The sequence below is a fragment of the Cottoperca gobio genome, chromosome 22 (assembly GCF_900634415.1).
Source record: "Cottoperca gobio chromosome 22, fCotGob3.1, whole genome shotgun sequence".
Classification (NCBI taxonomy): Eukaryota; Metazoa; Chordata; class Actinopteri; order Perciformes; family Bovichtidae; genus Cottoperca; species Cottoperca gobio.
In genome coordinates this window covers 11,018,556-11,031,110 of record NC_041376.1, presented here as the reverse complement: position 1 = coordinate 11,031,110, position 12,555 = coordinate 11,018,556, and the positions used below count along the sequence as shown (strand labels likewise).

The window sequence follows — 12,555 nt, the reverse complement described above, 5'->3', positions numbered from 1 at the left end:
GGATTTTTTAGATTTGACTTATTTTCATCGTCATGGTCAATATCTCTTACTATTAGAGCATTAGCTCGATTAGACATAATATATTTTGTTAACCTGTAACTTTAAATTTTTCAGAGTAAACTTTATTATTACTTTATTTATTTTATTATTATATATTATATTATATATATTATATATTATTATATTATTATTTGTGATAACATTCTGCTTCCCTTGTCTTTGCTCTCACACAGATATGTTCACCAGGATGTTAAAACTGAGGCTCCTCAATGCTGTAGCACCTGCCTACTTCTTCGTGGCTACAGCAGTCACCTTCATTTTGCACTTCTGCTTTCTTCATCCCAACAATCTTCCCAAACACGGATGCGTCACTGAGGGGGTCTACAACTCTTCACACAGTTGTTTTCCTTTTCTTGATGTTCAACGCACTGGGAAATTACATAATGACTATTAAATATCCTGCTGAAAGCGCCAACGAGACGGTGGTTCCGGTGTGTTCGGCCCACTGCTCGGACAAAGTGGACGCACACTACCTCCTGAACGGTCGCCACTTCTGCAAATTGTGTAAGAAAGTTATCCTCAAGAGGGATCACCACTGCTTTTTCACTGGGAACTGTATTGGCAACAAAAACATGCGCTACTTCATCATGTTCTGCATCTACACTTCCTGCACTTGTTTGTACTCCTTGGTTCTTGGTGTGGCCTTTCTAACAGTGGAGTACTCCATCTCCTTTGAGAACCCGCTGACCTTCCTGACTCTTCTCCCCCTCTCCACTGGTTACTTCTTCGCAGGTGAGTTGTTTAATTATTCCAATAAAAGCTGATAATTCAAGATTCATGTTGACCTCTTGATAACAGTGGCAGTTCTAGACCATCTCAAGTGGGTGAGGGGGCTAGGGGGACCAAATATATAACTTATCTATATAATATATAATATATATTTAGAACTATCTCACAAGGTTAAGAAAAGTGAAAAAGGATTTGTGTATTTGTGCTGTGCTTTAGATTCAAATGCAATGGCTCCTTACTTGGCCCATGCTACACCCTTCCAACAAAGTTTCCTTAAAATCGGTGCCAGTAGTTATTCTAAACATAATCTTCTTGGTGAAGGTTATAAACACAATACTCACTACAATGTTACATACATTTTATTAATCACTGCCAATGAATAATTACAATAATAATTAAATGTGGGGTGAAAAGTGTAGGAAAATATACGCCACAGTTAGAGGTCCAGGCTTAATATTACAGGGGAGCTGCTGAGAATGAAATTGTCCCTTCTTAATTCTTCCCCATAGGAACGATCTCTGGCTTGCAGTTGTTCCTGGTGCTGATGCTCTATGTGTGGCTGGGCATCGGCCTGGTCTGTGCAGGCTTCTGTTGCCAGCAGGTGCTGCTTGTGGCCCGGGGACAGACCTGGTGTCAGATGCAGAGGGGGCAGCTCGTGCAGAACCGCAGCCCCTGGAGAAACAATCTAAAAGATGTGTTTGGTACCCGCTGGATCCTTGGTCTTCTCCTGCCTGTGCAGACAGCGGAGACGTGCTCTGAAGACACAGATGCCCATAAGCAAGACTGAGTTATGACCACGTCATATCAATAGCTCCCAATAGGTCACACAAGCAGCACAAGTTGTAGAAAATGCTTTCTTGGAGTCCACGTGGTGATTGACTTTAAATACTAAATGGATGCTTTATGACCTTTAAAGTAATCCGTGAAATAGCTAGCTGTTAGCAAACATTCCTTTAAGGACAGGAGCCATATATCGATGTGAAATTTTGAACAAGTGCATAGTCTAAGTGTATCCTTTAAGTATGTAGTTTATGATAAGGCAATATTAAGACTAATAAGTTGGTCGTTTGGGACTTCCAGCTGTTTTACATGCACTACTACACGCTTGCATCAAAATTTAAAGATGGCTTTGCATAAGTACATGCGTTCACAGCTTCGCATTTTGATATCATGCAAGTGATTTTAATGCCATGCGCCACGCGGTGCTCTGAGATTACCAATCACTTCTTTGTAGGATGCTACAATGTGACATTCAGGAAACTTAAGGTAGTTTTCACAACAATAATTTTCTTTGACGTTAAGGGCTAGCAGACAAGGAAACTACAGTATGTGACTACAGCATAAACTGCCGGGCTTGACACCAATGTTCTGACATGTTGAGGTTGATTTCTACTCAAATGAATGTGACTCAGAAAGTGATACGCTCCTTCATAATAATGGGGAGGGGAAATGTGAAGATGACTACCATATTATTATCCAGGGTATTATTCACAATGTGCCATATATGCTTACAGATGACCCCAAAGAAGAGGTATTCACTACACCGCGAACAATAGGGCCCTCTGTACAATAATATTAAGGACTTTTAACTGTTATTCTGCTGCTACAGCTGCTGACATATTCAACATCATGTCAAAGAAGTTTTGGATTTCAATAAATATACTTTTTAGAGCTATTTTGTCTATTCCTGTTATATCAATAAAAGTATTCAAATCACAACAAGCAGCTGTTTCTTTTTAAAAACTACACATTCTGGAGGTAGTAAAGTGAACTATTGACAGAGGAAATGGTCTTCAAACTGAGTTTTATTAGTCAAGGTGACATTTGCTAAACGATACAGAAAGCACTTTTCATAATAACAGAAAGAAAGTTATCTTAAAATCCTTTTAGTAACCACCTTTTTAAAACCAAGAATAATTAGATTATTTCTTAGCTTATCTCTACAGCTGCTCATGTTTAGAAAATACCGCAACAGTAACATATTGTTGCTGAAATAAATAATACCACAGTTAACTTCGGCTTAACATTTATAATGGAACAATTTATGACTTAACTTGTCTTCATGTTATTCTTTCTAAATCAACTCTGGATGCATCGCCTAGCCAGGGTTGGATTTGTTTTGTTTCAGAGAAGAATATTCATTCTTCGGAGATTTCTAAGCACATTTAACTTTCTTCCACATAAAGCTGCACAAGCATTTATATGAGTTGCAAACATGAACATATTCAAGGCACAGGCATCCAGATAAACTTTTATATTCACATCGTTTCATCAAGAAAGAATGCTCATGTCGGGATACAAGTTTGTCTAAAAAGTTGTCCGTAATCTTATAACTAAAGTGCCAGAGTCTGAAATTACTTTGTTTTCATTTCTTCACCTTGAAGTTTCAATTAATAAATGACACTAAGCTTAAGCGGCTGGAATGAACATGGCAGCAACATATGCAAAGTCAAGAGAAAAATATAAGGCTACTGCACTTTACTTGCTACAGTTTAAAGCTTTTGCAAATGCATACATAGTTCTTAAAGATATCTTCTGAAATAACTTGCTTTACCAGTGAACTGGCAAACCTGTTATAATGTGCTTGGTTTGTTTATATTATTCACAGAGCTTTAGTCTTGAACAGAAACATTATCAAAAATAAATAATGATGACAGCAAGTAACACAATTACAGGAAAAATAATGTTATGGTTTTGCCAGCGCTCTGAACTCTGACTGTGAGATACCCAGCTGTTTGAGAATACAAGCTGATGGTATGTACACTTCCTCACAAAAAGGAGGCATCGGCTCATTCTCTTCCGTTTACCGTCGCATTTCAAAAGTAAATGAAAAAATGGACAAGACATTGTTCATTCAAGACCTCCGTAAAGAGGAAATTGAAACACAGGCAACATGTAATCACACCAAGTTTAAAAATGATGCTTATATTTTCTCTACAGCAATCACATTGAGGGCATGCATAAGGAATTGACCCCATGTGCCCTCACGTGTGATGTATACATGCATTCTATGCAATAAGAAGTTTAACATATAGAAGCCCTATTGCAAGTCATACTTGCTATTCTTGAAACAGCAGAGGCAAGAAAATTCATTATAGGCAAGGGTTTGAAATGTAAGCATGCTTCTTAACTCGGCTTATATTGGTATTTGTGTGCTTTAGCTTCATATTAGACCAGCAGTTCTGACTGCTAAGATGATTTGTACTGTCCTGATTAATGCGTGAAAGTATAGAGTTTAGTTATAAGTTATTGTTTGTTTATTTATAATGCTATACTGTAATGGCAGTATTTCACCCGAGACAGCTTTTATTGTAAAGATTTGAGATTTACGTTTTAACATTCAATAAATCATCTTGTGACCCCCTGATTGAGAGCCGCTGGTCATGTCCGTCGATACATTACGCCACTACTCTCTGAGCTTTAGCTCCACATTGCTCCTTGTCTGTGTGCTGCAGAGAGAGCTGCAGTTTAGTCCAGAGCTGCGGGTCTCTGCTGCCCAGAGCCTCCAGCAGCAGAGCCGTCTGCTCCTGAAGCTGCTGCAGCTGGCCTTGGGTGCGCTTATTCTCCTTCATCAGCTGCTTTGTGCGCATGGTGATCCCCAGCAAGCCAGATTTGTTGAGAATATTGTAGGTATTGCTGAAACGTTTCAGTTTGTTACCGTCCACTGAGAGTGCGTCGTCCTGGTCCACATCCATCCTATTGCTGTCAATATCTGTCCTGAATTCATCTGTGTAGGGTCGCAGAGAGCTGGTCCCTGCCAGCGGGGAGAGAGACTCCGGACTCTCGGCTGCCTGCGATTGGTTGTCTGCTGCTTCAAAGTGTGAGATGGGTTTGATTGTAGTCTGCGGTGCTGGCTGTGGGATGGGCGAGCTGTAGAGCCTGTGGCCGTGGTGGTGCCTCCTCTGCCGCTTCTCATATCCTGACGTTGAACTCACCCTCACCTTGGAGGATCCCACTCTCTTAGTGGGCGCATCCCCTGGGTGCGGAGCGATTCTGGGATATGACTTGAGGATGGGCATGTAGCTTTTTGACTGTCGGATATTTTCAGAGCCAGTCTTTGAGGAGCTGCTGATGTTACAGTTTGATACTATGGGTTGAAGAAGAACAACCTGTGACTGAGGCATCACTTCCAAGGGTGAAGGAAAGCCCCACTGTTTTTCTGCTGGAGCCATCGGGGACGTCTAAAGAGAAAAAAAACATGAATATACCTATAATACAGTATTGACTTTGACAAGGAACACATATTAGATGAACAAATATCCAAAACAGGGCAATATAACTATTATCTATTAAAAATAACAGTCAATTACAATGTACACTAAGACTTTACATTTGCACTCTTAGTCGAAGGTAATTTCACCCTGAATTGACAACAAAGCCCTGAATAAGTGTTAGGCAGAGGCAGACATACATAATGCTGTATTTTACCTGGTTTAAGACAAAGTTATTCATGATGATCATTGGAGACAGTCCAGCATATGAGCCACCCATCACAGCCACCTGCGGACCTGTCGGGTCCTGGCCGATTATCGACCCATACCTTCTTGCATCTTCAGAGTCAGTCAGATCGACTGTACTGAGGTACTCAGAGCTGGCATCTGAGGAGGAGGAGACGAGCATATTGGTCTTGTCATGTTCAAAAGCAACAGATTTACCTTTTTATTGTGCACATAACCTGGGGCAGAACATTAGTACTATGACAACAGTGGCAGATGTAGATAAGCCTCTCCAGAGCGTGTGGAAAAGGATACCATCAACATGATGAGGAGGGCTTAACCAAATCTAAGTCAGCCTTTATAGTGCACAGAATAAAAGTCATAAGAAAGATTGACCCAATACAGGATAACCTACATAGAAAATGTGACCTAAATCCCAACATTTGATTAGGATTGACCTGGTTAATGTCTTCTAATCATGGAAATGCTAATTATACACAGGTACACCCAGTTCTCAACACGTGCCATACTGGCAACACTACCGTGTCAAAATAAAACATATATTGAGACAAACACAACATTTAAAAGGTGTACAACTATTGAGTAACATAATTGTATCAAACCTGAGAAGCCTGAATCTCTGTCCGGGTCAGACTTGGATGCTCCAAGGTGTGTTAACCTGGTGAATGATGGTGTCCTGTGTCTGTCAGGTCTACTAAAACTGCTCATGCTTGTCACTTCTGGAAAAATGGAGAGTTGAAAAATAGCTGACAATATCAAAACAAGGCTTTGACAGACAGAGTTCAACATGCTTTTGATTTTAGTTCAGGGTATGTAATGGCAAAGACTATATGTTGGTTAGCACCGAGTACTGACCCCTGAAAAAGTGAAGAGACACAGTCAACTTGTAACCATTAAATTCCTTGTCAATATTTACACTGCATTGGTTTTTATTGCTACAATTGGTGTCTTGATGGCAGGGAATAGTTCAACTCAGCTGGTTGTGGACGACATTTCACTGACTGAATTACTATTCACTGTGCTGCTAACATGAATTATCTACAAGTAACTTGGTATTGATGGGTCAGTACCATCTCCCTCAGACACCAGTTTCATGTAGAACTAATGCAGGGCAATACAAAAGCCTTGCCAAAAATACTTCCTTCCTTAACATAATGTGCTTTATTAAAATGGCCTTTTTGAATGTGTTTGTGTTTTGACTACACTGTACTTTAAGCCAGTAGCGCCAAGATCAACAAGTGGCTGATCGGGTGCTTGAAAGTGGTATGTAACTTGTCAGACTGTCACACCAGTAACTCCCCTGATGCATAATTCTCATAATTAATATTTTATATTATTTATTGATAATGTTGCACAACAAAGCGTCGTAAATAAAGGATTGTATAACATTAAGTTTCTCTCGCCTAACACCAGTCTGACTAATCGATAACAACAATTTAGAGCTAAGTAAAAAAGTATTTATGGTGAATAATGAATATGCCATGGGTATGATTAGTTAATGTTCTGCGACATGGAGTTGTATATAATGTGTGATCTCATTTTACTATTCAACATGCTAAAAGTAGGCCTGATACAAATATGATTGATTGAGTTGGCTCTAAATGTCTGTTATTGATTATCCAGACTGGCTACGGTGGCTAGGCTAACAACATCCACGTTAGACTAGAGAAACTGCGCTATGTTGCGCAACACTGTCAATTAAAAACAGAAAGAAATACATGTATGGTAAATATGCATCAGGGGATATTACTGGTGTGACAGTCTGACAGTCACATGACACTCCATGGCTTAATTTACAAATCCGCAAACTAAAACAAAAGTCGAGAAATCTTGAAAGTAAATGGCGTTCCACTAAATTAGAAGAATCTCGTTTAGTGTGGTTAGATCATCTTAAAACGTATAAGAAGGCTCTCCGTAATGCCAGAGCAGCTTATTACTCTTCCTTAATAGAAGAAAATAAGAACAACCCCAGGTTTCTTTTCAGCACTGTAGCCAGGCTGACAGAGAGTCACAGCTCTACAGAGCCTTCTGTTCCTATATCTCTCAGTAGTGACGACTTCATGAGCTTCTTTAACCATAAAATAATAATTATTAGAGACAAAATTAATCTCCTCCTGCCCTCAATTGGTAATGACTTAACTTCAACTGTTGGAATTTTAAAAACATCTGTAACTCCTGAAATATATCTAGACTGTTTTACTCCAATCAACCTTAACCAACTAACTTCAACAATCTCATCGTCTAAGCCATCAACCTGTCTTTTGGACCCGATTCCAACTAAACTATTTAAAGAAGTTTTACCCTTAATTAACACCTCGTTATTAAATATGATCAACCTGTCTCTATTATCTGGCTACGTACCAAAATCCTTTAAAGTAGCTGTAATAAAACCACTTCTTAAAAAGCCTAGTCTTGATCCAGAGGTTTTAGCCAACTATAGGCCGATATCTAACCTTCCCTTTCTCGCTAAGATCCTTGAGAAAGCAGTCGCAAAACAGTTGTGTGACTTTTTACATAATAATAGTTTATTTGAGGTTTTTCAATCTGGATTTAGAGTTCATCATAGCACAGAGACGGCACTGGTGAAAGTTACCAATGACCTTCTATTGGCATCAGACAAAGGACTTGTCTCTGTTCTTGTCTTGTTAGACCTCAGTGCTGCTTTCGACACTGTTGATCATGACATTCTACTACAGAGACTGGAACATTGTGTTGGCATAAAAGGAACCGCACTAAGCTGGTTCAAGTCCTATTTATCTGAGCGATCTCAATTTGTACTTGTTAACGATAAATCCTCCATGACAGCCAAAGTCAGTCTTGGAGTTCCGCAGGGTTCTGTACTTGGACCGATTCTATTCACCTTATATATGCTTCCTTTGGGCAATATTATAAGGAACCACTCTATAAACTTTCATTGTTATGCGGATGATACCCAATTATATCTATCAATTAAACCAGACGAAACCAATCAATTGGCTAAACTTCAAGCATGCCTTAAGGACATAAAAACTTGGATGTCGAGCAACTTTTTGATGTTAAACACAAACAAAACTGAAGTATTTATACTTGGCCCTAAACGCCTCCGAAATGCATTTTCTAATGACATAGAAGCTCTGGATGGCATTAACTTGGCCTCCAGCACCACTGTAAGGAATCTTGGCGTCATCTTTGATCAAGATCTGTCGTTTAACTCCCACATAAAACAAATCTCAAGGACTGCCTTCTTTCATCTACGTAACATTGCGAAAATAAGACACATCCTGTCTCAAAATGATGCAGAAAAACTAGTCCATGCATTTGTTACTTCAAGGCTGGATTACTGCAACTCATTGTTATCAGGGTGTCCCAAAAAGTCGCTTAAGACTCTTCCGTTGATCCAAAATGCAGCGGCACGTGTATTGACAAGAACAAGGAAACGGGATCATATTACTCCTGTATTAGTTGCTCTGCACTGGCTCCCGCTAAAATACAGAATAGAATTCAAAATCCTTCTCCTGACTTACAAATCAATTAATGGTCAGGCTCCAGCATATCTTAAAGATCTCATAGTACCTTATAAACCAACTAGAGCATTACGCTCCCAGACTGCAGGGTTACTTGTGGTTCCTAGAGTCCAAGAGTACAATGGGAGCCAGAGCCTTCAGCTATCAAGCTCCTCTCCAGTGGAACCAGCTTCCAGTTTGTGTTCGGGAGACAGACACACTCTCCACATTTAAGAGTAGGCTAAAGACTTTCCTTTTTGATAAAGCTTATAGTTAGGGCTGGCTCAGGTTTGCCCTGGATCAGCCCTTAGTTATGCTGCTATAGGCTTAGACTGCCGGGGGACACCTCCCTGCTCTCTTCCTTCTCTTCCTCTCTCCTCCCCTCCCTCTCTTCTTCTCCCTCTCTATCTGTATGCATTTATGTAAATGTTGTTACTAACTCACCATCCGGGGTATCATCCCCGGAGTGTCTGTCTCTCATGTGGCAGGTTGCCACTGATAAAGTTTACGTCAGGATCATGAATCGTGGCTGCGCCTGCTGACCTGGTCCTGCTGGACACCGGGAAGCCTTATTGACATTTTCCTGGATTCATCCAAACTTTCTATTTTTTCCAACACAACATAATTTCTGTCAAATGTTGTATTTGTACTATGTTGTTTATCCTGTACACACGACATCTATTGCACATCTGTCCGTCCTGGGAGAGGGATCCCTCCTCAGTTGCTCTCCCTAGGGTTTCTTCCATTTTTCCCCCTTTAATTTTGGGGTTTCTTTTAGGAAGTTTTTCCTTGTGCGATGCGAGGGTCTAAGGACAGAGGGTGTCGTAACCTGTACAGTCTGTAAAGCACACTGAGACAAATGTATAATTTGTGATATTGGGCTATACAAATAAATTTGATTTGATTTGATTTGACACTTTCACCTGCCGTTAGGAAACAGCACCTGCCGGGTGAACAATACCATCAGACACTTCTCGAGCTCGGCGTCACTCTTGTTCAACAACGTAACATTAGATTACATTATTATAAAAGTTGTGTCCATTTGTTGAATTGACCCCGACACAGAAAGTGTCATTACAGAGCGACTGTGCACACTGTACATTGCTCAACGTATGTTAACAAAGAAAAGACGTCAATGGCAACAATAAATAGCATAAACTGGCAGTCTGAACGGTCTATTTATAAATTGCAGGTAACGTTATATCTACGTTAGTTGGTGTTGTTAACACACGCACGTGTTAACTAAGTAACGTACTGTTGACTTGCTGGTACTGCCATGCACTAGTTAAGTTTAACTCGTCTAGACAACTACGGTACGCTGCTGCAAGTGAGCAACATTTTAGTGTGTAATGCAACATCTGCACTGTTAGCTCAGATAGCGAGGTAACGCTAGCTCCCGTAGCTTCCGCATAGCAACCAGCTCATCACGACACTGTCGACAAGCTATTTGGCTAAAAGTATTATTTTTTTGGAAACCTTACCGATACGCCCTCTGTTTGATAACAGCTATCCGTTTACAGTGGCATCCAAGATTAGCTATAGTTATTTCCTATAGTGTACTCGACTCTGGTGAAACGTTAGCGTCCTCCACTTCTTCTTTGAGGTTTGACGGGAGCTGGCATCCTCAGTGTTGCATTACTGCCCTCTTCTGGAGAACTTTTACTATAAATAATGCATATATTTTATTAAACAATATAATTTCGTAGTAGGCTATACATTGTGAGAGTGTGAAAATAAATTAATTTGAATTTACTTTTAGTCATTGTTAAAGGTTAGTCTGTATTTCATAAAATAAACCACACAAAACAAACTGACAACCATAACAATTTAATAAATATTCAAATGAAATAAAAAAACACTAACGCAGTAGAAATGTTACTTTGTACATTTTCATAGGGATTTTCTTTGTGAAGGCAAATACATAAAACAATACAAAAGGACATAATTTTACATAACTACTTCAATTGACTACTACTCTTCCTTACTGCAGTGTTTCCAAAAACAGACCAGGGGTTTCCCTACCATTATAAGGCTTAGGTGAAGCACCCAAGCTGTTTTGGGCACCATCTAATAAAATCAATGTGAAGAGCATCAAAATGAACTTAATGACTTTTCCCATATCTAATGGTCTTAGTTGGTCCCCAGTAGACTTATTTTCTTTTCTTTTTTTCAGGTTTTGTCTTCAGGCTTTTTGGGTGTTGTTTTTTGTATTATCTGCTCTAGCCTTTCCAACTTTATGTTCACAGATATGGTAATAATAATAATGGTCCAAAATGATGTGAAATCCCATATTTTTTAATTAAACATCATAAATTCATCGTGCGGAAGGGCCCCCCAACCCCCAACCCCAATGCATGCATCTAAGTCTTCCACAAACTTCCCTGAACTGCAGGGAAAACACTGCAGAACGATGAGACCTGTGGTGTGGCCTTAAGGAGTCTCGTGACACCAGGGTGGACAGAGATGTGTTCATGTTTAACTGCACAAAGCACATAAATGCTTTTATATCTGTGAGAAACTTGCAGTAAACAAGAAAAAAGTAATTGTAAATTATACTTTTTGAAGATGCAACAATACCAAATGAGTACTGCTTGAGTGTATTGGTTGCTGTAGTATTGATTTCCCCATTCCACGTCCATTCTGCAGCCTATGGCACACTTCCTAGTGTGATTTGAAATAAACTGATGTGATCCAACCGTCCAACACAATAGAAAAAGATAGATATATTTAAATGAACAATTTAGATTTTTAATGATTTGATATATAATCATTTATTCATTCACAATCTTCTGTGGACATGTCTTCAGTTGATTTTTCTGATAAATATTGTTCTTATTTAAATCCAAACTGATAGTTAAACACTTAAAATGTATGATTGGTTTGAGAGGGAGTTAATCCATACAGAGCAAGTTACCTTCATAAACAATAGGTAGAAGATCTAATCTGTCTAATCTTATTTGTATAGTTGTAAAAATACTTTAGTTTTGAGCAGTGTTTCCATAAACACTAGAGGGAGACATTTCATTTTTGCATGTACAAAGCAGCTGCACAGTCCAACATAATATGCTGCTGTGACAAGTCAAGGCATCTTGTATAATGTTCAAACCAAAGATGACAAACTTTTTTAACAGTTGCTAGTCCAAATATATTCAGCTGTATCAATAAATATAGATTTTAAACAAGAGTGACCAACTTTAAATACCAAAGAAATGACCAAATTACAGTAACTGGAATAAAAGAGAAGGCGTCGGTCTGTTTGGCTCTACATTGCACTGGCTCCCAGGGATGTCCATCGTGTCCGGTGTGTAACAGCAGTGTTTACACCAATCAAAACACACTTCCGGTTGAAGCTTGTCATTAAAACCCTCTGCCCATCGGCAGGAGAGCATGTCAGCAAAACAACCCAGCTGTTTGAGTCTCTGGCTGCAGACACAGTGTTGATAGATAAGCGGAGGAGACTTTGGATGCCGTCACTAGGTTGGAAATAAACTGAGCCACACTGCAACTGGGGGTTGGGTCGCCACTGCAGTTACCTGCGAGGGTTCTTGCACCTGAAAAACACAAGAAAGAATAATTAATCTTCATGGCTGTTAAGTTATAATTAGGGGGTATATGAATACCTTTCATTTTCCATCACCTGGCACATTCTTTTGTTTTTTGTCTTTCCTTTCTTTTCCTTCCTCGTCCTCTTTGCCTTTTCCTACAAGGGGAACAAAATTACCAACAAGCCTCCATTTTCTCATATAGAAAATTCTTCTTCTTTTCAAAAATCTAAAAACAGATTGTATAGCAATATATTCATGTGCTTACCTTTCAACCATCACAGT

General features: G+C 39.4%; 3 protein-coding genes across 4 annotated transcripts in view; 1 reads left to right on the top strand and 2 right to left on the bottom strand.

The window, feature by feature from the left end:
• Window positions 1-235: 235 nt before the first annotated feature.
• zdhhc22 (zDHHC palmitoyltransferase 22) lies at window positions 236-2,464 on the top strand. Its single transcript, XM_029461265.1, is given in 3 exon segments — window positions 236-328; window positions 330-792; window positions 1,299-2,464. Coding segments are annotated over 3 exon segments (834 nt in total). The 3' UTR covers window positions 1,577-2,464.
• A 95-nt stretch (window positions 2,465-2,559) lies between these two features.
• Window positions 2,560-10,372, bottom strand: cipca (CLOCK-interacting pacemaker a). Its single transcript, XM_029461264.1, is given in 5 exon segments — window positions 2,560-4,228; window positions 4,230-4,970; window positions 5,218-5,387; window positions 5,849-5,965; window positions 10,210-10,372. Coding segments are annotated over 4 exon segments (1,050 nt in total). The 5' UTR covers window positions 5,955-5,965; window positions 10,210-10,372; the 3' UTR covers window positions 2,560-4,195.
• A 164-nt stretch (window positions 10,373-10,536) lies between these two features.
• Window positions 10,537-12,555, bottom strand: part of pgfb (placental growth factor b) — a 15,036-nt gene continuing 13,017 nt past the window's right edge. Inside the window, exons 5-7 of one of the 2 annotated variants that reach the window (XM_029459946.1) lie at window positions 12,539-12,555; window positions 12,366-12,428; window positions 10,537-12,279 (exon numbers count right to left, since the gene is read on the bottom strand). The exon at window positions 12,539-12,555 is cut by the window's right edge and continues 13 nt beyond it. In XM_029459946.1, the coding sequence (XP_029315806.1) occupies window positions 12,258-12,279; window positions 12,366-12,428; window positions 12,539-12,555 (102 nt within the window). In that variant the 3' untranslated portion in view covers window positions 10,537-12,257. Of the gene's footprint in view, window positions 12,280-12,365; window positions 12,429-12,538 lie in introns of those variants that run through there. The other variant, XM_029459948.1, reaches the window with a different exon arrangement.